The sequence below is a fragment of the Cylas formicarius genome, unplaced genomic scaffold (genome assembly GCF_029955315.1).
Source record: "Cylas formicarius isolate icCylForm1 unplaced genomic scaffold, icCylForm1.1 PGA_scaffold_7__23_contigs__length_41026272, whole genome shotgun sequence".
NCBI lineage: Eukaryota > Metazoa > Arthropoda > Insecta > Coleoptera > Brentidae > Cylas > Cylas formicarius.
In genome coordinates this window covers 26282543-26310403 of record NW_026844352.1, presented here as the reverse complement: position 1 = coordinate 26310403, position 27861 = coordinate 26282543, and the positions used below count along the sequence as shown (strand labels likewise).

The 27861-nt window shown below is 32.7% G+C and overlaps 1 protein-coding gene across 1 annotated transcript in view; it reads left to right on the top strand.

The window, feature by feature from the left end:
- Window positions 1-18476, top strand: part of LOC132705097 (uncharacterized) — a 31357-nt gene extending 12881 nt beyond the window's left edge. Inside the window, exons 3-4 of the mRNA XM_060675528.1 lie at window positions 13407-13640; window positions 13800-18476. Coding sequence (XP_060531511.1) covers window positions 13407-13640; window positions 13800-18476 — 4911 coding nt within the window. The remainder of the gene's footprint in view (window positions 1-13406; window positions 13641-13799) is intronic.
- The last annotated feature ends 9385 nt before the right edge of the window (window positions 18477-27861 follow it).

Genomic DNA, 27861 nt, shown 5'->3' with positions numbered 1-27861 from the left:
AATTGGTAATTGATTTGATAGACAATACACGTAGCTCATTAACACAACCGTGTTCATGTCGTGATACTTACAATACGACAATATACCATAATATTTACGGCTACGGTAAGCTCGTTTTGTCGGATTTTCTGATTCTATGTCATTTTCGATAGGTGTGTATTGGGGTATTCACCTTATCGAACCTTCGACTCTTTGAATCTACTGGATGTTCTGAATAGATGTTATGTTGCCATTGATTTGATGTCTAACGATTTGGGTGTCTCATTCATAAGTAGTTTGGCTCTTTTTTATGTTTCTGTAATATGAAAATCAATTCATCCAGTGATAAAAGATAACAGAAATTATTGAATGATAATGATAAATTATTATAAACTTACTACTACTTTAAATGAAGACATTGTTTGTTGAATATCTTGTCTATGTGAATCATTTTTACAAATCTTTGATGGGCTCTTGGTCTCCCCTAAAAAGTTTTGACTTTCGAGTTTTCAATATACCTTTTTTGATAACCCATCATAATCTATTACTATAAAGGATTTGAAGGGAAGAGGGTGCTGTTTTTAAATTTAAATTTTCCGGATAATTTTTTGATCTAAGGATCTTGTGGACTTCTTTCAAAGTCTTTATAAATTTATTTAATTGCTAAGTATTTTTTCTTCTTCAATGAGTACATGAGCTTAAATACCGTTTACCAATCGCACAATTTTTCTTTTTTCTTAGATCCGAGGGCCTTTCATTGTGTCTTTCATTAAAATATCTTTAACAAAGTGTATGCATATCGTATTTGCAGAAACTTGCATTAGTTCCGGTTCTCTAATAATTCGTCCGTTTTGTTGTTGCCCAACGCATATGTGTCAGACTTTGCTGGCATTTTACAAAGGGCAACCAGTAGACCAATGTGGCGTACAACTCCGAAGCAATAAAAATAAATTTTATCACTAATGAGCATAATTGAATGGAGAATGCAATAAATTCCAGAATTTTTCAATAGAATCAATTAAAGTGAATTAAGAGACAATTAAGGGCGAATTAGAAGCGCGCTAAGCCGGTGCAAGGGTAAAATTATTTCTGGCGTCATCACTATCAAATTCGTTGAATTCGCAAACCATATTTGTGGCTTTGTGCATTTCGCCACGGATTGGAAAAAATCTCGAGAGTGATATTTTTTTCATGCTTAAATTTTATCTCGTTGTTAGCTTTTTGAAAAGGTTTTTATATCTTTCCCAAGTGTCCTCTTTTAGTATAGTAACTTCCTGTTTTGTTTTAAAACGCCTAATCATAGGCAACAGGAGCCTCCGGTAAGAATTGGTTCTGGCAATTGTGCAAATAGTGACGCCTTCAAAAAATCGGTGGGACAACAGAAAAGTTAATATTGCTAATTGAGAGACAATGCCTAATTGTCCAAGGTTAACAAGCTTAGAATTTCAAAAATTTTCTAAAACAATCTTACTGGAAATATTATAATCCTTATTGAAAATTCATTGTCAGCATTCTTCTGCAGCTATACGTAGAGTCGTTTTCCTTCCAATCAGAAGTGTAGGTAACGTTTTGGCGCCTTGTAGGCGCTTGATGTACATTAACAAAAGATAGAGGCAGCACATTATTCTTTATCAGAGAATCAGCTCCTCATGACCGTGCGCTCGCTTTCTTCATCTACAAATCGTTTGTTAAGATCGGGCATCGTATATATCGAATTAATAAAACAAGAAGATGACATTGATAGCGGCATGATATCTCACGATTTTTTTTTACTTTTAACAACCGTGCGGTTCTTTCGCAAGCCGAGAACAATACAAGCGTGCGAGTAATAAAACTGCAATTCATTATTGCCAAAAATTGTTCTCATCAATTTTTCAATTGCTTGCGCCACTTTAAAAAGCCGAAGAAAGCGCTGGGCCCCTCATACGGTACTCCGTGTCCGCACAATGAGAGAATGAATTCGTATTGGCGCAAAGGCATGTTGAGTGTACCCCCCGGGGTTTGTACTCAATATTTTTTTTAAATGCCCAAGTGTTGTAATACAATTGGTCACGACAAAGTATTCTGTGTTACTACCAGTTTGGGTATCGGTGTTGGGTAAACGAAGTTACACTACCATATTACGCTGCGAAACGTGGACCTTTTTGTGAAAAAACCTAAAAAGTCTCATTTTTTGGTGCATACTCCTACTAGCCTAACATTTTGTGTAATTCAATTCGGTTCAACATTTCACGCCTAGTATTTTTGCACATTTAAAAATATTTCTCACTGCGGATACTGCAGCTCAAGCCGCTTCTATACAAAGGATGTTTCAAAAATATTTTCGTATTTTTTACAAAAAAAAAACAATTTATATATATATATATATATATATATATATATATATATATATATATATATATATATATATATATATATATATATATATATATATATATATATATGATGACACTATATTCCGGGATATCATCCGTTCGCTCGTTGAACTCCGACTGGAATCCTGCTTCCGACTGGAATCCTGCAGACGTTTCGCCAAAATCTCACTTGGCATCTTCAATGCTCGCGCTCCGAAAACACTTCGAACAGTGTTCGAAGTGTTTTCGGAGCGCGAGCATTGAAGATGCCAAGTGAGATTTTGGCGAAACGTCTGCAGGATTCCAGTCGGAAGCAGGATTCCAGTCGGAGTTCAACGAGCGAACGGATGATATCCCGGAATATAGTGTCATCACATTTTTCCATCCGTGAATCAATACGTGAGAATATATATATATATATATATATATATATATATATATATATATATATATATATATATATATATATATATGATGACACTATACTCCGGGATATCATCCGTTCGCTCGTTGAACTCCGACTGGAATCCTGCAGACGTTTCGCCAAATATATATGTATATATATATATATATATATATATATATATATATATATATATATATATATATATATATATATATATATATATATATATATATATATATAAAGCTTTCCACGAGGAATAGCCTTAATAATCTGTTACTATTTGCTGCTGTCAAATCTTATGGCAGTGATGCTCTTAAGGTAAAAATCTGGTCTGTCAATTCGGGACTTCCTTGTCCACTGACCACCCTCTCTGGAAATAAATAATGAAAAACATTCAAAGAATTATTGGTTACATGGGTAGTCGCTCCATCTTGTTTACAATAAATGTATTTCTATCGGAGTGTCTCATTGGTACTGAATTTTATAAGTTAAAAAAGTGTTAACAGTGTAGCCTCAAAAGTAACAGTTGGAGCTGGACCACGATTATACCGTGCGTTCAATTTATCTTGATAACATTTTACTTGGCTGTAACTATTTTGTTTTTAGAGGTATCGAGGTAAATAAGAAAACAAAATATAGGGTTAGTAGCCAAGTTTTTTTCCAAGTGACGTATAAAACAAAATACTATCATTTTTCTGACATATAAACCTAGATCATATTTTTAAAAATGGAACACCCTGTATATTATGTATGGGTTTAATAGAATACCTTTTTCCGACTACAATGATGTAACATCGGCTAAAATAAGAAATTTTTATATAATTTCAACGAGTGCCCTGTATTAGTAAACAACATCTATTGTTGAATTATTGTCCAAGTCATTATTGTTAAAATGTTTTTTCGAGAATTGAGTATCCGTGAAAGTAGTGATATGCTTCAAGTATACTTTGTGGATAATAAAAGTGCAACCACAGCTCGTCGTCAGTATATTAGACTTTATCCAGAGCGCCCAGCTCCTTTAAAACAAATATTTCCAAGGCTGACAAAGAAATTTACAGAAAACGGTATCATAATAAATGCTAAAAAGGTATGCCGGAATTGTAATGTTTTAAATGAAGAAAATAGGGCGCATATATTAGAATTCTACGAAGCACATCCAGTTTCCTCTATTACTAGAGTATATGAAGCGACAAGTATTTCTCGGTGATCAATCCACTCAGTTTTGAAAGAATATAAATATAATGCATTCGTAAAACTTAAAAACTAAGTGCAGAACAATGTCAAAGGAGTATGCAGTTTGGATCTTTTAAATAGGTATAATGGGAATAACAATTTTTTGAAAAATATTGTATGGGCTGATGAAAGAGATTTAATAGACATAACAAGCGTTATTAGTCTTTAAATAATCTTAAACAAAGAGAAGAAAGAAAAACTCAGGCGTTCCAATTAACTAACGTATGGTGTGGTGTCATAGATGGGCATATTTTGGGTCCGATATTTACAGAAGTTAACTGGAGATCATTATTTGCAACTCTTAGAGCACCAAATAGAACAATATATTGAAGATTTATCCCTAAATATATCAGCGCCGATTATATGCCGGCAGGACGGTGCCCCTTCCTCACAATGTTGGGCAAGTTAATTTTTTTTTAACATGGAATATCCCAGGGGTTGGATAGGGCACGGCGGAACTATGGATTGGCCAGCCAACAGCCTCGACATTAATGGGTTTTTTCTTTTGGGGACACATAAAAATCACCTGTGTGTATTTTACGTTAGCGTGTCATTTTTGTTCTCCTTTAATTTGTAAATAATTTTTTGATGTTGCTGTCAGTCACGGAACTCTTTGAAACTATATATAAATTCCAAATTTTTGCTGATTTGTCAAGAACGAGTCTACTAAAACGTAAAGTGTGTTACATCATTGAAATCGGAATAAGATATTCTATTAAACACATATATAATCTACAGGATGTTCCATTTAAAAAAATATGATGTAGGCTGATCTATATGTCAGAAAATTGATAGTGTTTTGTTTTATGGAAAAAAAACTTGTCTACGAATCCTACATTTTGTTTTTTTGTCTACCTATAAAAACAAAAAAGTTACAGCCAATTAAAAAGTTATCAAGATAAATTAAACGCACAGTACCTCAAAAAAATTATGGGCTAATTATTCCAGACTATAAGTTTAGGCGAGTGAAATGGCGTCTCAATATGATTTCTATACAAATGACGCACTACAGTTTAAGAACCGTTGTTTTCATAAAACGCACGAATGCAAAGTGCACGTTACAGCCACGTAAAAAATGCCTAATTGCAATTCAAACTTAACGATGTTAAGCTATCGCCTTTCTCCGAAACAAGTTAAACAATATTACCCAATTTGAAGAAATACAGTTATTTAGAAAACATGGAATACAAAGTCAAACTATATACCTACTCAATTAATACCCTATATGCACACTATGCAGGAATGCACACTATTTGGGTACGAAATTCCTAACCTATCTGACCTATTGAAGGTTACGAATTGTCCTAAATAATTGTACCGGGTATCCCAATAAGGACAACGAGCCAGCATTAGAATTTGAAATTGGAAAAAAAAAAATAGTAAATCGGTCCAGAGGAAATGCTGGAAGTTATTTTCAAGTTTCAACTAACCCGGGGGCGTAATTATCTTGAATCGCTTGATGGCTAACCATAGTTAAAGCTATTTTAAAGGTGAGAAAAATGCAAATATTTTTTGTTTAATGCTGTCAGCAAGAAAAGTTTTGGGGGTGTTCAAAAATTTTCTAAAATAAATTTCTATATATCCATAAAACTCAATTTGACTTTTTTGTCATTAGATAGTCGAATAAGAGCCCAACAACCAATGTCGATATCTTTATAATAACCCAAAATAAGAGTAAAATGGCTAAAAAAAGGAAAAATTTCAACGGAATTTTCCAAAAAAGATGATAATTTATTATTCAAAAGATGACAATTCTACATTTTGACATACTTAGTTGTTTTCAATTATTTAGTATTATTTATTATTATTCTTTCACTAATTATTAGGTTTATTCAAAACTATTCAATTGTTGACGACTAACCAAATTTGGAGTAGTAAAATGTAGTAAAATCAGTTCGTTCCTAGGGTGTTGATTTTGAAAAATTAGTGGTTTCTCTCAAAAGAGACTTTTTTCGTTTTTTAAATAGTTTTTCACCTTTTACGTCTTAAATACGTCAATTAGCTAGTATAAGTAATAAAGTAATAAAATAAATATTTTAAAATAGCGCAAGTCAGCTAAGGCGTAATTTGAATATATTGTAAAAAAGTAATAAACATAAATAAAAACATTTTATTTTGATTTTAAATATCATTTGTCGTCCTAAACAAAATACTAGTATTTTATATGGCAAATAGGGGATAATTTGGCATTGGCATCAACGGGATTTTTTAAAAAAATATATTTTTCAGAGTTTTATTCGTATTTTAGATTAGGATAAGGATATTGAGATAGGTCTTTCACTGTGTTCTTGGGCCCTTATTTAGAAAATTATTTTTTTGCAATCGCGTCAGAAAACTCCAACTGATAGCAAGGTGCCACTAATAAGACCATTGATTGCCTAGAAAAAGCCCTTTTTGTTGAGTCCAAGTTTATTAAAATGCGTTTAGCCTTTTTGGAGGTTATAGTATGGGTTAGGTATATTTACTAAACAAAATGTTTTAATACCCTCACCACTTTCCTTTCCTTAACTTTTAACTATGGTTCCAGAACCTCGAAAATAATTTCTTGCCTTTTTGCTTGCCAATTTTTTTTTCGAATATTCCAATGCGTAGATTACCGGCAATACGTTTCTACAGGTTTGTCTTAAGTTATCACAATGGTGGCAAAATATCATTTTGAATAAATCAAAGCGTTACATGTATACCACAGTATAAATAAAATAAAATAAATAAATTTTCTTTAATGTATCGCATTTTTGAAACTACAAGGTAACTTAAAAACGTAATGCTCCGACAAAACATTAAATAAATAAAAACATTTTAATTTTTTCTATATTTTGCAACAAGCAGTTGTTTCACCACATTTCCGGAATTAAGAAGAATTTTTAGCGGAATCCCAATTAATTTCAGTTACCCTGTATCCCTTACCGTTTCTGAAACGATGAGATTCGACTTTGAAAAGCATCTATTAATATTTATAGACATAATTTTAAAAAATAGCAAAAAAAACATTTACTAAAATCGCAAATATTCTTCAAGTTTGGAAAAAGAGATGTAATGTTCATCATCATCAATCATTTAGCAATCAAAATTAGGTTTACGTTACTAAGTAATCGCAAATTTATTCACAAAAGCCAATAGAGGTAGGTTTCTATTTTTAAACAATCAATTTTAGATGATCACTTTCGCTAAGGATAACTACGTAAACGAATTAATTTAATTAATTCAACGCATAGGCATGTGCGAATAGCGACCTACTCAGGTAAATTCAGTCAAGCGAAATAGCACAGCTGACACTTATACTTACAACTATGTAAATCGGGCTTAACGATCTTCCAGCGATCAGGCATTTTTCCGGTTTTAAAATTCTACCGAGTAATGACACAAATAAAACTTCATTGTCATCGTATTTTAACGCGACACGCAATGAATCTCCGCTTTTAAAAAGCGTGACTAAGTAATTTATAATTCTCATTTCAAACGTAAAATATGACCGGGCTAATTTAAAAATATTAATATGAAAAATAGAGTCTTTTACACTTTATTAAACCAAAAACCTACATAGGTGGTGTAAATCACAACGGCCCGACTCCCGCGGAGTGCTTTAAAAACCGCCGCTCGAGAGATGTGTCCATTAATAAAATACACATTCGAAAATTTATTCTAATACATTTTCTAATTTTACGGTACGTGAATTATAATTTACCACGAACTTTCCACAAGAGTAGGTTCAAATAAGAATCTTTATCATTCACTGCCTAAATAATATAAAAATGTGGTCTAAAGTAAAACTCCTTCTAGGGTCTCTTTTACTGATATATTAAAAATGATATAATTTGTCCAAAATATTTTTCTTTTCTTTGAGTTATTTCGGCGGACTCCTAATGACTTTTTAGCAACATTAAATTTTATGCTCAACAAAATCTTTTCTCTATACCTGCACCAATTTTGTTTAGGTGTACTGAATTAAAATATTATAAATATTGATAACAGTCTGCTTCATCAATGACTTTTTCCTTCTACACGTTTACATTATTATAGGTGTAGATATATTCTAAGGGGTGCTGCTAAATAATCTATGATTTCATGTATTTATTCTTACTTATAATATAAACTAACCAAAACTAACAGATTTTCACTATAGAATGTTCAATTACAGGGTAGCCTACATACATATATCCATAATGAAAATATTTCTGTCACGAATCACGACAGGTCTATAACTTAGGAAAGAAAACTGTACAATATCATCGTAAGGTAAACAACAAAATAAAATGTAGGATTAGTGGCCAAAAATTTTTGCAAGTGACGTATGAAACAAAACATTATCAATTTTCTAACGTATAAGCCTACATCATATTTTTTTCTGAAAACCATCTTTCGTACCCCCATACAGCGACACGCGGGTTACTATTGCTATAACCGTAAATAAAATTAATATCTTTTAATTCTCTGTTCGAATGTTCTTATAAAAAAAACAAATTAAACAGAACTTCAGAGACAAGGTGAATCAAGTGTACCGTGCGTTCAATTTATCTTGACAACATTTTAATTAGCTGTAACTTTTTCGTTTTTAGAGATATCAAGGTAAACAAAAAAAATGCAGGGTTAGTAGCCAGGTTTTTCCGAGTGACGTATAAAACAAAACACTATCAATTTTTTGACATATAAGCCTACATCATATTTTTATATTATATTATATATGTGTTTAATAGAATATCTAATTGCGGTTACAATGATGTAACACATTTTACGTTTTAGTAGACTCGTTCTTGACAAATCAGCAAAAATTTGGAATTTTTATATAGTTTCAAAGAGTTCCGTGACGGACTGCAACAACAATAATTATTTACAAATTAAAGTAGAACAAAAAATTTAAAAATGACAAGACACACTAAAATAAAAAATTCTTTAACTATTCTAATTACTGCTGTATGTGACCACCATTTTCCTGAACACAATTCTCATACGCTATAATTGTATGATATGTCGCATTTAATAACCTTTCCGGATTGTCTCTTAACTGATTGGTTGCTTCTGAAATCCTTTGCTGAAGTTACACGACATTATTACAAAAGAAAAGAAAAAATCCATTAAAGTTAAGTTGGGGCTGTTGGCTAGTCAATTAATAGTTCCGCCGTTCCCTATCCAACCCCTGGGATATTCCAAGTTAAGAAAATATTTAAGTTGCACAACATTGTGAAGAGGGGCACCGTCTGGTTGCCATATAATCGGCGCTGATATATTTAGGGAACAATCTTCTATATATTGTTGTAATTGGTGCTCTAAGAGTTGCAAATATTGATCTCCAATTTCCTTTTGATCTATAGATATCGGACCCAAAATATGCTCATCTATGACACCACACCATATATTAATTGATTGATTATTATCATTATGTCTACTTAAAAAATCAAAATAAATCCTCTTTTGACATTGTTCTGTACTTAGTTTTTGAGTTTTACGAAATATAAATGCATTATATTTATATTTTTTCAAAACTGAGTGTATTGATAATCGAGAAATACTCTTCATATATTCTAGTAATAGAGGAAACCGGATGTGCTTCATCGAATCCTAATATGTTAACCTTATTTTCTTCATTTAAAACATTATGATTCCGGCATACCTTTTTAGCATTTAATAGGTTACCGTTTTCCCCAAATTTCTTTGCCAGCCTTAGAAATATCTATTTTGAAGGAGCTCGATGCTCTGGATAACGTCTAATATACTGAGGACGAGCTGCCGTTGCACTTTTATTATTCAGAAAGTATACTTGAAGCAGAGTGATATCACGGATGCTGAATTCCAGAAAAACCTTTTTAATAATAGTGACGTGAACAATAATTCAACCATCAACGTCGTTTACTAATATGTCAGACATAAACATTTTTATTTGTCAGTCAGGACACTCTTTGAAATTTCCCATTTTTGCTGATTTGTCAAAAACGAGTGGAATAACATGTTCTATTAAACACATATTTTATAGGATTATGTGTCAAAAATTGATAGTGTTCTGTTTTATAAGTCACTTGGAAAAAAATTGGCTGCTAACCCTACATTTTGTTTTTTCGTTTACCTTGATATCCCTAAAAACAAAAAAGTTACAATCAATTAAAATGTTATAAAATTATTTGCATATACATATATACATGTCTCTATGATAATAACTGCACATTATAAAATTACAAATTGGTAAGTTTTTGTAAAACTGATATCCTTGTATTTCAATTTACTTCATTATAGTATATTAAGGAACAACCTTTAGTTACAAGTTTGTGAGTATATAATTCACTATTTTAGAATAGGGAACAGCGCATTTAGTGCGTTTTGTAAAATTTTCGGATACAATAGTTGTGTATATTTATTGCGCCAGTGGTTCAGTGAGCTTTTGTTACTTCTGTTGCTGCGCGTTCGTAAACTCGCCATCGTAACTTAAGAATTAAGCGAAGCCGATGATTTATCTCCCGAAATTACCTTTACACGGGTACATTTCATTTTTATGCCAAACACATTACTTTTCTCGGCTCTGAGGTGAATTTCTTGAAGAACTGAAACGTGGTGGTGTCCTTTATTTTTTTAATCCGGAATTTTGTATAAGCGTTTTGCGATTCGATATGGCCTCTACAGAGCGTTTAAATAAAAGGTAGATAAGAATATAAAAAAATCAATACAAATAATACAAATCATGGAAACAGTACTACAAGTGAGTTAAGTTATACAATAGCCTTGTTGATGACCTAAAATTTAATACATTTTCTGTAGAATTACTGAGTGCTGCAATTTTTAATGTAATTTATATATTATTTGGAGATAAAAACACTTCAACCTTCACGTAACTAATAGTTTCTATGAATATGCATCAAAAGTTCCTCACTAAAAGAGCCTTTCAAAGATGAAACCCTAAAGATTTGTTGTGAATGCCAATTGCTCACTAGTAACAACTTATTTAATTGCTCCTCAATAAATTGCAACAACGCCTACTTTGTTTTGAATAATATTATTGTATTTCAGTAATTTGTCCTCAGGAATTACAAAAATATTGTAGAGAAAAACTTACCACAATTTTGACCTCAAAAATATTTCGAGGTTATTTTCGGACACCTATATACATGGTGTCCGAAAATAACCTCTCTTTTTTAGGATGGAAAACTTGTACAAACTCTACTTTTTAAGCAGTTGACCATTTATATACTTGCTTTACTTGTGGTAACCCTGTAAATCTCGATTTTTATATTTCCTCGGTGGTGATGCTGATCCGTTGGATAAATAATATCCGCAGTTGGTGAAATTATTAATGGAGGTGATTTGTCTGACGGGTAAGATATGGTTACAATGTCGCCCCGGTCATTTTTGTATTATGTTTCTACTTCGGTCTCCGTTGTCGTAGGCGGATTTCATATTCACGCTTTCACGAAATTTTGTTAACAGTTTCATTATATTAAATAATAATAAATTGCTTCAACATTGTTTCCAGGATATATATAATTTAACTTGAAATTCTAATGCGTGTAAGTTCAATATTTATTAAAAAAAATAAATAAGAACTAAAAGTTCTGATTTTCACGAAATTACTAGCAATTTCGTGAAAATCTGAACTTTTAGTTCTTATTTATTTTGATAAATGGATTTTCATCAAGTAAAAGCCACCTCAGTTCAATCAATCTTTATTCTCTGGAAAAGCGAACTCTGAAATGTTTAGAAACATTTACAATACAGAGACTATATTTTGCATCATGACAAAAAAATGACAATTCAAAAAAGGTGTTTTCGTGAAATAATGAGAAATAAAAAGCTTTACATAAATAAACGTGTTATTTTGCCCCAATTTTATCAACTTTGTGTCCTATACGTACATAATATAGGAACAATAAAGCGAGCATAATGCTTTTGACACCAAACGAAAAACTTGTTCATCTAGGCGATTTTTCATCTTCTGATAAGCAAAATTAAACATATAACTTAAACTTCAAAAATGTCATTAATAAAAGTTTTTCTCATATCCAATAACTTTCTATCATGATTAAGAAAAATGAAAGAATCGACCTCTCTTGAGAAGAAATAAAATTAAATATTGAAGCGACCTTTTAAGCAATCTCATGGAAATTGCATTGGAAAAACCGAAAGATATGTTGAAAATATATATTTTTTATATTCTTACTACTGTTTTATTATTGTCATTTTGCACTAGTTTGGTTGATAATTTTAAGCAAATATAATTTATTTTGATGTCCTGAGGAAGGCAATAATTACAACCTATTCAATTATTTGTTTCTTATCATTTCAATAAACATACGATTAATATCTTCTGTTAACGTAGTTTGCACAAATACCATTTGAATATTAAGACCGGGAGATTCCACTGTCTTAGTTTCCTATTGATTTTCGTTACGATTTGTGTTCGATTTGTTTAAGGTTATCTGAAACAGTCATAAATTATTGGGAAATATGATTAATATGTTTTGAAACTTGTAAAATATTACTCTGTAGTAATGATTCTTATGTTTAAACACCCATTGCAAGATTGTACGAGAAGAAATAAAATTAAATATTGAAGTGACCTTTTAAGCAATCTCACGAAAATTGCATTGGACAAACCGAACGATATGTAAAAAATAATTATTTTTTTATATTATTACTAACTATTTTATTATAGTCATTTTGCACTAGTTAGGTTAGTTTAAGTAAATATGATTTATTTTGTTGTCCTGAGGTAAGCAATAAGGACAATCTATTCAATCAATTATTTGTTTCTTATCGTTTCAAGAAATATACGATTAAAATGTTCTGTTAACGTAGTTTGACAAATACCATTTGAATGTTAAAACCAGCAGATTCCACTAAAAGAACATAATTTGGTCAATCCTCAAAACTGCCCAGCAACGGCAACATCGCGAGCACCGTAAAAAAAGGTTGCCTGCAAAAAAGGGATCGGCGCTGCCGACCCTTAAGAGAGACCACGGGACGCTGGGTCTCGACATTACAACCCGTGCTAGCAAACGTTAAGCTTCGTTATTCATTTTCATATGTTTTTTCCTTTGTTTGTTAGTTGTAAAAGTTTGTTAAGTTGTAAAAGTTAAAAAATAAAGTTATTCGAAAAATACAGTCCACTCAATCGAACAAGAATCAGCGCAGCAAATAACGTGGACCTACGTTAAAACCCACCATTTTGGTCCTTCGAGCCGGATTACGTCGAATAGAATTGAAGCGAGTACGGCGGTTGGCAACCAGCAGACGGCAGGTGTCGACAAAGAGCAAGTAGGTCCATTCCATTTTCCAAAAATTCCATTTCACTCTCGAATATTTTCAATTTATTAGTTAGTTTTTTCCTAGTTTGTCATTCGGATTTGTACGTGCGCAGTATTAAATTTCGAGAAAAATAATAAATAATAAATAAAAGGGGTATTCTAAAAGCTAGGCTAACAAAATTCGAGTCGCGAATTTCCCAATTTGAGCAACAAGAAACATCTTTGTCCGAATTAAAATTACGCCTAAAAAAGATAGAAGAAACATGGGAAGAGTTCGATAAAATTCAATCAGAATTAGAAATACTAGATGCTTCGCAAGTCAACGAACGCGATGTATTTGAAGACAACTATTTCAGGGTAGTTTCTAAAGCTTCTACAATGACAGAGTCACTAGAAAAGCTTGCGATGGCAAGCAGACAAACCGAAAGTCCAATTCAACAAGTAAGCAATTCTAATAATGTACTTCCAAATTTACCAACAATGAATGTTCCATTTTTTTCGGGTTCTTACGAGGGTTGGATACCATTTTTCAAAATATATGAGTCAGTCATACATAACAGAATCGATCTGTCAAATGTTCAAAAATTTTACTATTTGCAGTCATATTTGAAAGGTGAGGCAGCGCAACTCTTACACTCATTACAGCTAAGCGAAACTAATTATGACGTCGCGATTGAACTTTTAAAAGAGCGTTTTGAAAACAAAAAAATGTTAATTCACAATCATGTGAAAAATCTTTTTGATTTAGCTCCGGTGCCTAGGGAGTCGCACGTAGCAACACGTAAGCTAATCGATACGATTCAGCGAAATACTCGCGCGCTACAAAATTTAAATGAACCTGTAAATCATTGGGACACTCCAATAATATTCGTAACAATAAGCAAATTAGATAATCAAACTCGCAAAGAATGGGAAGCTTCCACTACCAAGATAACAAGCCCAAAACTAGAAGATTTATTGAATTTTCTTAAAAATAAATGTCAATTATTAGAAACAATAGACAATAAATCTGCTAGCAAGGACAAAACGCATTCTCACGTTGTTACTAATAACGAAAAGCATTCAAACCAATCAAAATTTAAATTCAGGTGCTCTTTTTGTAAACAGGACACGCATGTCACATATAGGTGTCGCAAATTGCTTGCCATGTCAATTAAAAAGAGATTAAGCGAATTAAAAAGGGCTCAAATATGCACAAACTGCTTGCAAATCGGCCACAAAGCGGATGATTGCAAGGGAAAAACATGTCAAATTTGCAATAAACGCCATAACACCATGTTGCATGATCCTGACTTTAAACTCGAAATCAAAATAAATGAAAATGTCAAAAACAACGAACCACAAATCGATAATATAAGCGAAGACAAAACGGTCGCCTTAACATCCAATTTTTATTTGCCAAATAAAAATCAGGTATTATTAGCCACCGCGGTTATTAAAGTTCTTGACAGCGACAATAAATTTATTTCCTGTCGGGCGCTATTAGATTCAGGGAGTCAATCTAACTTTTGCACTAAAGAATTTTTTGAGCGACTTAAGTTACCAGGGAAACGTTTGGACCTGTCAATTTCAGGTATAAACGGATCACCCTCCAACATCTGTTGTCAAGTGGATACGCAGTTAATTTCTACTGACAATAAATACCAGGCATCGTTGCCACTTCTAGTTGTCGACCAGATAACATCTGAATTGCCACAATATTCTTTCGATGTTACTAGACTGAGTATTCCAAGCCATTTACATTTAGCTGATGATTGCTTTAACATTTCTCAAGGCATTGATGTTTTACTCGGCGCAACTATATTTTTTGACATTTTAAATTATGGTCAAATGAAACTGGGAAAGAAAAATCCCATATTGCAAAATACAAAACTTGGATGGGTGTTAGCTGGTCCAATGCAATGTAACGGCTTTGACAATAAATCGGATAGTAAATGTTTTCTTAATGTTGACAAGTTAAGTCGACAAATTGAAAAGTTTTGGCAACTCGAAAACGTCGATAATCCACATTCAAAATTGTCTAACGAGGAACTCGATTGTGAAATCCATTTCCGTGAAAATACGCGAGTCAATTCGAATGGACAATACGAGGTAAAATTACCGCTGAAAGATTCTTATGTCGAATTAGGTCAATCACTGCCGACGGCGATAAAACGTTTACATTTTCTTGAAAAGCGGCTAGCCAGGGCACCCGACACAGAGGCTCAGTATATTTCCTTTTTACGGGAGTATGAAAAAATGGGTCACATGACTCGCTTAACTGAAAGGGAAATAAATGAAGCCGCCTTATCATATTATATTCCACATCATGTAGTTTTTAAGGATCAAAGTTGCACCACCCGCGCTCGCGTAGTTTTCGATGCCTCGTGCGTTACCTCAACAGGCTTAAGTTTAAACGAAGTAATGAAATTAGGGCCGAAGGTGCAGAGTGATTTATTTGATATTATTGTCCGAATGCGCACTCACAAGATAGTTCTTACGGCGGACATCGAGAAAATGTATCGGATGGTTTCAGTAAACAAAATTCATAGACCTTTGCAAAGAATTATTTGGCGCGAGGATCACTCGCACGAAATAGCTCATTTTAATTTAAATACGATTACATATGGACTAAAAAGTTCAAGTTTTTTAGCAACGCGTACACTTAATGAAATCGGGAGAAATTCAACAGATCCAAAAATCCGAAAAATCATAATGGAAGATTTTTATATTGACGATCTTATTTCGGGCGCAGAAAATGTTTCTGACGCGATAAAACTTAAGCAAAATGTTTCGGCTACCTTGTTAAAATCAGGTTTTAATTTACGTAAGTGGAGATCGAATGATCTAAGTGTTCTAGAAAATGATAATTTTAACACAAATTCAGAATTTTGCATAAGGAGCAGCGAGGAGACCAAAACTCTAGGGGTTATTTGGGATCCGATTAGTGATACGCTTTGTTATGCTTTTAATTTATCTATTAAAGCCGATCTAATTACAAAGCGAAGTATACTTTCCGGTGTTGCACAATTATTCGATCCTTTAGGCCTCATTAACCCGTGTGTGGTGAAGGCAAAATTAATTCTACAACAACTTTGGCAAATCCAAGCAGATTGGGATTCCGAAGTACCGCAAGGCATAAAAGAAAATTGGTCAAATTTTTTGGAAAACTTGCACTCGTTGAATGACATAAAGATTGATCGCAAAATTTTTAGCCCGGACTACACTAAAATTGCTTTACACGGTTTCTGCGATTCATCCATGCACGCGTACGGCGCATGCATCTATGCATTGTCCGAAAATTCCTATGGGGAAAGAAAATCAAATTTAATTTGTGCAAAATCGAAACTTGCACCTTTAAAAACACAAACACTACCTAGACTAGAATTATCAAGCGCATTACTTTTATCCCAGTTAATGTCGAAAGTAGTACGAATTTTACGAGTCCCAATTTCCTCAGTTACCTGTTGGACAGATTCTATGATAACACTTTCATGGATTAATTCGGAACCGAACAAGTGGAAAACATTTGTTTCGAATCGGGTTTCGGAAATACAAATATTAAGTGAAAATTCATCGTGGAAACACATTGAATCGGAAAATAACCCAGCTGATATTATTTCACGTGGTTTAAACCTATCGGAGTTAAAGAATTGCCAAAAATGGTTTCAAGGTCCTACCTTTCCTATCGAGGAAGAAAGCTCCTGGCCTAAAACGCATATTGTTAATATGCCCGACTTACCTGAGGCGCGAAAAGAAAACATCATTTTATCTTTTACTTTATTAAATAATCTTGGCTTAATAGAACGTTTTTCAACTTATCGAAAATTGATTCGTATCACCGCATATGTATTGCGATTTGGCTACAATTTAAGGCACAAAAAGGCAAGGCGATTTGATACACTGCTTCAATGTGAGCTTGACAATGCAATTACCAAATTATGTATCAATATTCAACATCAAGTTTTTCAGACGGAAATTAAATGTTTAAATTCAAATCAAAACATTCCAAAAGGCAGCAAGTTGCTTGCTTTAAGTCCATTTATCGACGAAATTGGTTTACTGCGCGTAGGAGGACGTTTGAAAAATTCTCATCTTGCTTTTAATCATAAGCATCCAATTGTTTTGCCCAGCAAACATCATTTCACTAGGCTTTTAATTGAACATTATCACAGAAAATATTTACACGCTGGTACCCAATTTATTCTCGAGAGGATAAGAGAGGATTTCTGGCCGCTGAACGCAAAAAACCAGATCCGCAGCGTTTTGAGAAAATGCATGGTATGCTTTCGTGTAAAACCTTTTAATATAAGTCAACAAATGGGTTCATTGCCTCAACCTCGCGTTACTCCCTCTAGACCTTTTACATTCACCGGAATTGATCTAGCTGGACCTTATTTTACTAAGGCATCCAAAACTCGAACAAAAATTTTGATCAAAACTTACTTGACGGTGTTTGTTTGTTTGTCATCAAAAGCGGTTCACATAGAGATAATTACAGATCTTACTTCTGAAGCCTTTATGGACGCGTTTAAGCGTTTCGTATCCCGTCGAGGACTTCCAAAGCATCTTTACAGCGATAACGCTAAAAACTTTGTGGGTACGAATAACATTTTTCACAAATTCTACGAAAGCGTTGCTCAAACTGCTAGCAATGAAACTCAAAGTAATTATTTCTTGGAAAATCGCATTACTTGGCATTTTATACCCGCGAGATCTCCGCATCACGGTGGAATTTGGGAATCCGCTATAAAGTCATTTAAGAATCATTTACAAAAGGTAATGGGTGAAACAAAGTTAAATTACGAACAACTATATACAGTCGTTGTACAAATTGAAGCTATCTTAAATTTGAGACCTCTCCTTCCCTTATCAAGTGATCCCACGGACCTACAATCTCTGACGCCAGGACACCTATTAATAGGTGGAAATTTATTAGCCACACCTCAACATGACGTAACCGAAATTCCCAGCAATCGTTTGAAAAATTTCCATCAGTTGCAGCAATTGGTTCAAAATTTTTGGAAGCTTTGGAGTCATTCCTACCTCCATACTTTGCAGCAGCGTGGAAAATGGCACGTAAAATGCGAAAACATCAAAGTGGATGCGTTAGTTCTACTCAAGGACGAAAATTTGCCGCCGTTACAATGGTCAATGGGTCGCGTTGTAGCAGTCCATCCTGGAACCGACAACTTGGTGCGGGTGGTTTCCATACGCACAAGGAACGGGATAGCCAAGCGGTCAATCAACAAGATATGCCCGTTACCCGTGGACGAGATCAATATTTCTGCGCTTTGAAGTCCGCTGGACATTTCAAGGCCGGCGGGATGGTCAATCCTCAAAACTGCCCAGCAACGGCAACATCGCGAGCACCGTAAAAAAAGGTTGCCTGCAAAAAAGGGATCGGCGCTGCCGACCCTTAAGAGAGACCACGGGACGCTGGGTCTCGACATTACAACCCGTGCTAGCAAACGTTAAGCTTCGTTATTCATTTTCATATGTTTTTTCCTTTGTTTGTTAGTTGTAAAAGTTTGTTAAGTTGTAAAAGTTAAAAAATAAAGTTATTCGAAAAATACAGTCCACTCAATCGAACAAGAATCAGCGCAGCAAATAACGTGGACCTACGTTAAAACCCACCATAATTAACTACAGCTATCTTAGTTTCCTATTGATTTTCGTAGCTATTTGTGTTCGATTTGTTCATGGATACCCGAAGAAGTCATAAATAATCGCGAAGTATGATTAATACGTTTTGAAAATTGTAAGATAATACCGTGTAGTAATGATTCTTATGTTTAAACACCCATTGCAGGATTATACGCTTCTCGTCTTACACAACAATCTTTGAATAATTGATTTTCTACTTGTTGCACACTTCATCGATCAATTTCGATAAAATCAGCGCACGCATCGGTATCACGGTGGTCCCGTGGATGATTTTAAAGAATTTATAAATATTAAAAAGTATATGGGGAATTTTTAAACAGGTTCATTTTCATGATGTCGCAATGGTATTACGTAAAATTACTTGTAAGTTCTGTGGTAGATTAGACTATTTTCGTTGCTTTTAGTCCTACGGCTTAAAATGTCAAATATTCACCCGCATTTCTGTCAATCGCATTTCGGGTGTACAATAAAGAAACCGAAACGTCGGCCAGGGTCGGATTTCTAAATGGCCAAAATTTAGCATTTTATCTTGTTTTACATTGAATGGTTCCTTCGGCCCCATAAATCGTGCTATCGAAATATATTTCGATGTTCGACCATTATTCGTCCTCACTAAAGCGATTTTTTGTGTTTCTTATTTGTTCGCTTCATGTTAGTGCTGATATTTAGGAATTTCTGCGTAATCACATCGAGTGAATCGAGTTCAAGGAAATTTTTAAACGATACTTGAGCATGATCATGAGCTTTGAACTGGTATTATTTTTATTTTTACAAAATGTGTAAAACATACTGACTGCTGCTGAATGCTGGAATGAAACATTTTTTAAAATTTCTATATGTTTTCTCTCTCTAATATGATGCGTCGAATTCTCCGGCATTGCCATCTTTATTTTGGTTTTCTACAAAACGAAAACCTTTATACTAAACCTCAAAAAATTATTTTGCTCTTTAAAAAATAGAAGAACGAGAAATCTGGAAAACAATTAAATAGTCTAATTCGGAAACTGTCATATTTAAATTAAATCGAACATTTTAATAATTTAATTAAAATAATTTGAAACCAATACAACCAAATCGATTTTTTAATCTATGTGTGAATGACGATAGTGATCTAAGGTTTCAAAATATTCTACACTCATAAAAATTAAATGTGATGTTTCCAAATGTCTCAGCACCTACTTTAAAACTTAAAAATTGTGTTGTCATACCAACAAACACATTTTAGCATAGCGGAATTAGATAAGAAAAAAGTTTTTGAATGTTTTGGTCAGTTTACCAAATTACCAAAATGATAATATTCTCTATTGACTCGCTATTAGAAGTGTAATAAATATGCAGATCAGAGCAGTGGGAATCTTCGATAGGATATTATATTTGGGTGATTTATTTATGGGCGGTAGAATGAGAAGCAACACGTGGCAATAACCATCGATTAATTATAATTATTAAGTTTGGTTATCGAATGTGCGAGAAAAATTACTTGTCTCTAGTAAAAAACAAGAAAATATGACGCCATAAAAGAACGATGTTAAACTTAATAAGAACTTTTGAAATTTTTAGTAAATACATTGTAGTATTTTAGACGACCACAAAACAGTAACTTTTAAATAAGAACTTTCCCAAAATGCACATGCATTGTAATTTAAAATTAAATAATAATAAAGTAAATTTAGGTCAATTGGAGTATTAGAGGTCATTAAAAAGAATCAAAGAACGTCTTGATTAAATTTTGAAACTCGAATCGTAAGACAAACACCAGCAGATTTTTGTTTAATTACTTAAAATCAAGAAATAAAAATTAATACACACATAAAAATAGTAAGAAAAATGCAAAACAATTTTCCACTGCCGTTTGCTTCGGCGTGCCTATTGCTAAGTACAACTGGTCGTACGTTACATGAATGTACGTCTCGCACCTGCAAAAAGAAACACATTTCTTTGAGGTACAGAACGTGCAACAAGAAATAAATTTAACTAATAAGACTTTGGTGGTTAATTAAATGGAAATGATTGTTGGTGCTTCTGCTACAGCTACTACAGCTATGTCGTAAATAAACATGGCAGTTCGGAGATAAATAGTAACTAAATCGAAATGAAGAAGATGCCTAACTAAAAAAGCTATTGATTTTCGTTGTTAACTTTATTTTGTCACATTTCAAATATTCATTTCTTACCTACTGAACAATAAGTAATTAAAACACTCATTAGTGTTGCTTTTTGGTTATTGTTACGCTCTAACTACTACTAAACAATAAACATTGCCGGACTGGAATTTGGTCGTGACTGAGTGAATATACCATTAGTCCTACAACTTAGAAAAAAAATTATAGGTACATCGGCCAAGAGAAAAAGCTGGAAATTATTTTCAGGTTGATAAAAATTCGCTACTGTAAAATAGAAAAAAACTTACTTTTAACCTAATCTACTTTTGATATGAAAACTTTTTGTTGTTTGAGCTATTTTTTTATCTCGTCAAATTAAGGGTGGGGAAGGGTCAAATATTGGTATAGGAAAAGTTGAATAATTTTTTTTTACTAATCCGATTTCGACGAACTTAGTTTAGTTTTAAAGAGTATTTATAGGAGCTGCCGACTGACATGTCAATATCACGATATTAATTCTGTTACGAGTCGGTAGGAGGTGTTTCATGTGAAAAACAGCTATTTTCATAATTTTGCTGGAAAATTTCAAATATAATGGTATAATACTTTTAGCTAGAATGAAGAAGCTTAAACAAACTGCAAGTAGTGTAAACGGCATGGCAATATCGTTTTTCTCCTCTGAGATAAATAAAAATTAATTTAATTTAATTTTTTACGTAGGTATAATATAACCAGTATCAGAGATAACCAAGAGATGACATATTATGACGGGATGAAAATTTATGGTAAAGGTTCGATACTACTAGGCTGGGTTCTATAGTAATTGAAGGCCGCTTTGGTTTATGTCCAACTACACACATAACAAAATCATTAATGGCTTCCCAAATGTTCAAACTGGCGTCCTTCATTCTCAATGCAAAGCAGTAGCCTTGTCTGTGTAGAAAGAGCAGCAGTCTCTACTTCAGCCATTGAAATTGAACGGAGCTCCTTATTATCTCTATCATGTTCTACCGTGTAGTTGGTCGTGTAGCATAGAGATATCTTTAATATATTTAATCTGCCCCACAAATAAAAATTTAAGCACGTTAGATCAGGCGATTGATAATAATTAAATTTAAACAAAATTATAAATAAACCTAATTCACCTTTTATGATTATAATTATCTAACTGACCATGGAAATACTTCCCCTGCCTATCCACCTATTGGGAAACCTTAAATTCCTTAATAATAATAATCTTAAATGAGCCGGGCACCCATCATGCTGGAAAAGCATATTCTGTAGTGTTGCCAAACCTTTAATTTGACGAGACAAAAAAAATAGTTGAAACAAAACAGTTTCCTTATCTAGAGTAGATTACATTAAAACTAATTTTGATATAGGTTAGTTCGGAATATTTCTGAGAAAACCCGTTTTTTCTATTTTACAGTAGAGGTTACGCCCCCTAACGGACATTTCATGAACTTAATGAAAATAATTTCCAGCTTGGCCGATTTGCCTATAAATATTTCTTTTTTTAAGCTGTAAGACTAACGGTTCCTGAGATATGGACGGCGTCCTTTATTACTGTTACTGTATTGCAAAAGTGTACCCAGAAATGGTCGTGAAAAAAGTATGCAGACAACTTCTTCAGTCATTAACCGCTCGCTCCGCTCGTGCCCAATCAAATTCGTAACTAAAGTGGTGTTTATCACAGTTGTTGCATATTTTTCTACTCCCTTCTTTAAAATACCCAATTATGCACTGATTAGCGTGTGCAAAGTGTTATTTTAAAAACTAAACTTCATTGACCGCTGAATGTATCTTGACTTCTATTAACAGCAATGGTTAGCAAAAAAAACACATCCTTCTCTTAAGTATCTAAGTCAGTAGTAGCTAAGTACAACCGGTGAATTATACAAATTATAAAGAGTTAATACACAATACAAACATTTTGTACATTGTGTACCAAATAAAACCATCTATATGATCTGGAAACTCATAGGAGATACGAAAAAAGTTTCGTACAAAAGTTTCTTGGACTCTCCTGAAAATTTAAAATATTATAATTTTATTGTGCACCCCCCTTCTACCCCCCCCCCCCCCGGCGGCACCAGGGCGTCAACTTTGTTATTTGAAATGGAATACCCTGTATATTTCGACATTTCTGGAATCCTTGATTAAAATAAAGGTCGCTCACTTCCGGAATTCCTACTCAAATTTTGCATAGTTTAGGCAGAAATTGAGGTTATGTGTTGTGAAGCGATATAGGGATTGCAACGAAAGTTTAACCAATTAACAAAATCTTATGATTTTCAAATGGAACACACTATATTTTTATTCAGATATCAATTTTAGGTCAAAAAATAGAGTAAGTTCGTAATTTATCTTATATTTAAATTTTACTTACTTTTTGAGAAACTCGAGGTTTAAGATAACACCTGTATAAATTCTTATTGAATTTAAAGCTGCCCACATTAGGTCACTTGTTGGCAATATTGGGAATTTTTTGAGTAGCAAAAACATGGTACTACTTCTTTTAAAGATATAATACCCCCAGCTATACGAATAAAACCTATTGCTAGCAATATAGGAAAATTTTGAAAAAAATCGACTCTATACTACACACTTTACGAGATTTGATAAATCTTTTTTGATTGAAAATGCCTAATAAAAAAAGTAAGTAGATAAAGTTCATAGGCTAACTAAACAAAGTCAGATATTTGAATAAATAAATCAAAAAGTGAACTAAAAAAGTTTGTTGATTCGATCCATAAAATTTAGTTAAAAATGTTCCTCTTAAAATACTTGTTTCATCTGTATAAGTTGTATAATTTGAGGCGCATTTGTCAAACTGATTGAGTAGTGCATCATCTCCTTAGTCTGTGGTTAAATTTTGGTTGCAATACCTGAATCAGTAGCACAGTAACACAATTTTATATGGGACAATCAAAATATGGAAAAAAAACACACAACCTCAATTTCTGCCTGAACTATGCAAAATTCGAAAAGGAATTTTTTAAGGAAGTGATCTTTATTTTCACCAAGAATTCCAAAAAGAAATATACAGAGCGTTTCATTTCAAATAACAAAGTTGATGTCTGGGCGGATACCCTGTATCAAAAAAATTATAATATTTTTAATCTTCAGAAGAATTCAGGAAACCCTCGGATGAAACTTTTTTCGTGTCTCTTATGGGTTTCCAGATCGTATTGTGGATCGTTTTACTTTCCACACGGTGTACACATCCAGACTGTAATGTTGAGGAAAAATTGAGATATTTATATAATTTATAATATGATGTGGAGAGCTGACAACAGGGGTTAACTTAGGTTACCTTAAGTTTCACGGTTATTTCAATTTTAAAACACAGAAATTAACGAATTTTATTTATATGGAGTATCAAAAATTGTGTTCTCAAAATGAAAAGACTGGTAGGACTCCTAGTCATCTGCAACAGCAATGCCGGTTCGTAAATTTTAATTTATAATTTAATAATATGTAATAATATATATGTAACAAGTCCGACTTATTAAATGGTCGGTACTTTGATCAAAGCGATGGTTTAATGTAATCTTTATCCAACAATTATGTGCATTTGAATAACACGAACTACAAAGCAAATTATAATTTCAAAACAACGATATGACAAAAACCGTGAACGGTCGCTTTGAGTTAAATTCGAAAAACCCGCTTGCGTGTCACAAGGAACTCAAGTCAAGAACTTGATGGAGTGTTTGTTTAAAAGTCTGCTCTAATTAAACTGTCTACGGTCTGCTGACGTTTGGAAATGTTAATTTTATACAAAAAAACAAAACTGTATCACGACCACGCGAATTAGTCGTTATTGCCAAATTCGGAAAAACGGAAACGACTCGCATGGGTTAAGACTGGAAGTTAGACCGTTTTATGTATTTTAATTTTGTTATAATTTTAGTTTTGACGGTTTAAGAAATACAATTTGACTATTCATAAGTTACCGACTTATAGGGCAGCTTAATTTTTTTGGTTTAAAGGAAATGTATATTCACCCATTTTAAAACTCCTTTTACAACCTATTGGTTATTATATTTTATATTAATTGCTTCATATTACGTTATATAGGTTTCAAAATCTAGGGAATGAAACATGAAAGCGCTGTTTTATTTTACCTATCAATTTAATTGGATTATCTTTAGGAATCAATTGCGATTAAAATTTATATATATTGCCCTCTCTGCAATCATCAAGAAGCAGTCTAATAGATATATGCCTACCCAAATTAATGATATATGATAAATATGTAACAAATATTTTAGATTTACTTAACTTAAACTAATTTATATTCCTTGTTTTTTTTAAATATTAAAACATTTTTCCAAATAAGTCTAAAGCTGATGTGAGTATTTTGTTATTGCTTTTAATACAATTTGTTATTGTATTTGATACTAGCGATATTCGAAAAAGATGTAAAAGATATATGCCATATTTGAATTGGATGCTGAACGGTGTTCAAAACGAAAATTGTTGACTTTTTTAAATGGTACACCATATAGATACATATATTATTATTTTTTCTGAACGATCTTTCAAAAAGCTAGAACTTTTATTAAATATGTCATTTACATATTTTCAATAGTTGGCGATTTATTTTAACTTTTCCAAAATTTAGCATTCTTTCCATCCATTTCTGTGGGTAATGATTATTTAAAACTTCTCGAACTTCTCAATGGTCATACGGAGGAGCACCATCTTGCTGAAACCAAATTTGTCGGATCTCAATGTAAACAACAACTGTGTTGTATTCCACACCAGACAATTAATGGCTTATTGCAATTCCCGTACCCAGAAACTGTCGGATAATAATGACGATTTACTGTACCATGATAGCGCAAAGTAGCTTTATCGGAAAACATTATTTTAGACAAAAAATTTGGAGCGGCCTCTATTGCTTCATTTAGAACGGTGCAGAAGTTTACCCTTTGATAATTCAGCTTTTGGAAAATCCATATTTAGTTTTCTTTTTATTTACTGACACCACACTAAATTTTATGAATTTATTAACTTAGTTGTCAGGTAAAAAATTGACAATGTCAAAATCGATAATATCAATGTTATAACAATAGTTTTGGTAAGGAAAAAGGATAAATATTGGATAAATAAAATAAAATAAATAATGTATTAAAAACAGATATATGACATCCTTAATAAAAGTTGAAGGTTAACAAAAGATCTTTCAGAAAAAAAAAGGTGTTATTTTGAACACCCTGTAGCACCTAATTCAAATTCAGTTGCATACATGTTTTACGTCATTTTTACAACTTTTGTATTTACCATTTTCTCATAACTTTTGATACCAATGAGATAATGAACTTTGATTCACCCTGTACCACATGAGTTCAGAATTATTTTTAAACACACTTCCGCGAATTCCCTTTACTCCACTCATTGGTTCCCTTCACGTAATATGATCTGTTTCTTCTAGTGCTGGTCATTTATTTGTACAGTTTAGATCCCTCCGAAACTATCCATACTAAAGATCAGACAAACGCTGTGGATTCAAACATCACAAAATATACCTTAGCTTCGTTTATTTCCAACAAATCCCTTAACTGCCCAAAGTAATATCGACAATGTGAATCACAAGCACTAAATCAGACTTCAGCGACTTCCACGGGTTGCTTCTTTACTTTTCCCACGGTCGTCGATACATAGATCGACGGTTAAACAATACCAACAATACGTACACAATTCACTATTGATCATAGCCGTCCATTAACTTGATCTGACCGACATGTTAACCGGCGGCGTTCGGTCTCATTTATTTTATTTATTTATTTTTTGGTATAATTAGAAAAATATCGCCCAAATGAAAGAAGAATTGAATTAAAACATAAAAATGGGAAGAAGGAATAAAGCTAAAGCTGGTTCATTAAGTAAATTTCGGAAATAGCATTGATCGCCCTATTCATTCTGTGCCTTGCCTAAATTATTTTTGTATGCATGGTCGGAGAATGAATTTTTGTATGTAATTCAAGGCGAGGCAGGAACCTAACGCTCTAAATCGTATTATAATATATGTGATATTGTTTTACCTGTAGACAAAGTGTCCATATACATAATGAAGGTCAAGAATTTTGTGTCGCATGTATGTGATACATATTCATCAGTTAATAAGGCGTTTTGTTATGAACGAAACCTGCTAGACGTTCACTGTTCTCCCACGTAGAAATTACAATTAAAGAGAATTTAATACCCAATCACTTAAGAATTTAATTTATATTTTCATTAAAAATAAATAAAAAATTAATCAAAAGCCAATTAAAATCTATTCTTAATGCAAAAAGAGCTTAGGAACTGGACTTCTTTTTTTTTTCATGAATCTATTTTTGGATTGGGCCCTTTGCCATTTTTAACATCCGAATTAGAAAACTTTCAACTATTCTAAATTAAGAATTTCTTGTTTTGATTAAACAGTGTGTACAAAGTACAAGAATTTTGTTGCTAATGCATCAAAATATGTCCAAACCTTAAATAATGAAGAAAAATAAAATTAAAACTTAATTGATTTTATGCACACCTACAACTCTTAACGCACAATTATATTTTTCACACCGAAAAGATAATATTGTAATATATAATAAGTAATATATAAAAATTTTTTAGTAGGTAGAAGGTGACAAGAACGTACTTCTATTATTTATTTGACTGTTTTTCATTTTTGAAACTACTTAGATTTATTTTTTCTATGATTTAAAATTTCGCAGTGAATTTTTTTAAAAAATAAACTCGGTTCAAAAGAATAATCAAATATGTTATTCGAACAATGATAAATGTATGGATTCAAGGCTCTAACTCCAGTAGAGCGTTCACAAATAGCGTTGACCTGTAGAGCAAAATATTTATATCCCGATACTCGCTATATATAATATTATGTAAAGGACACCACCCACAAG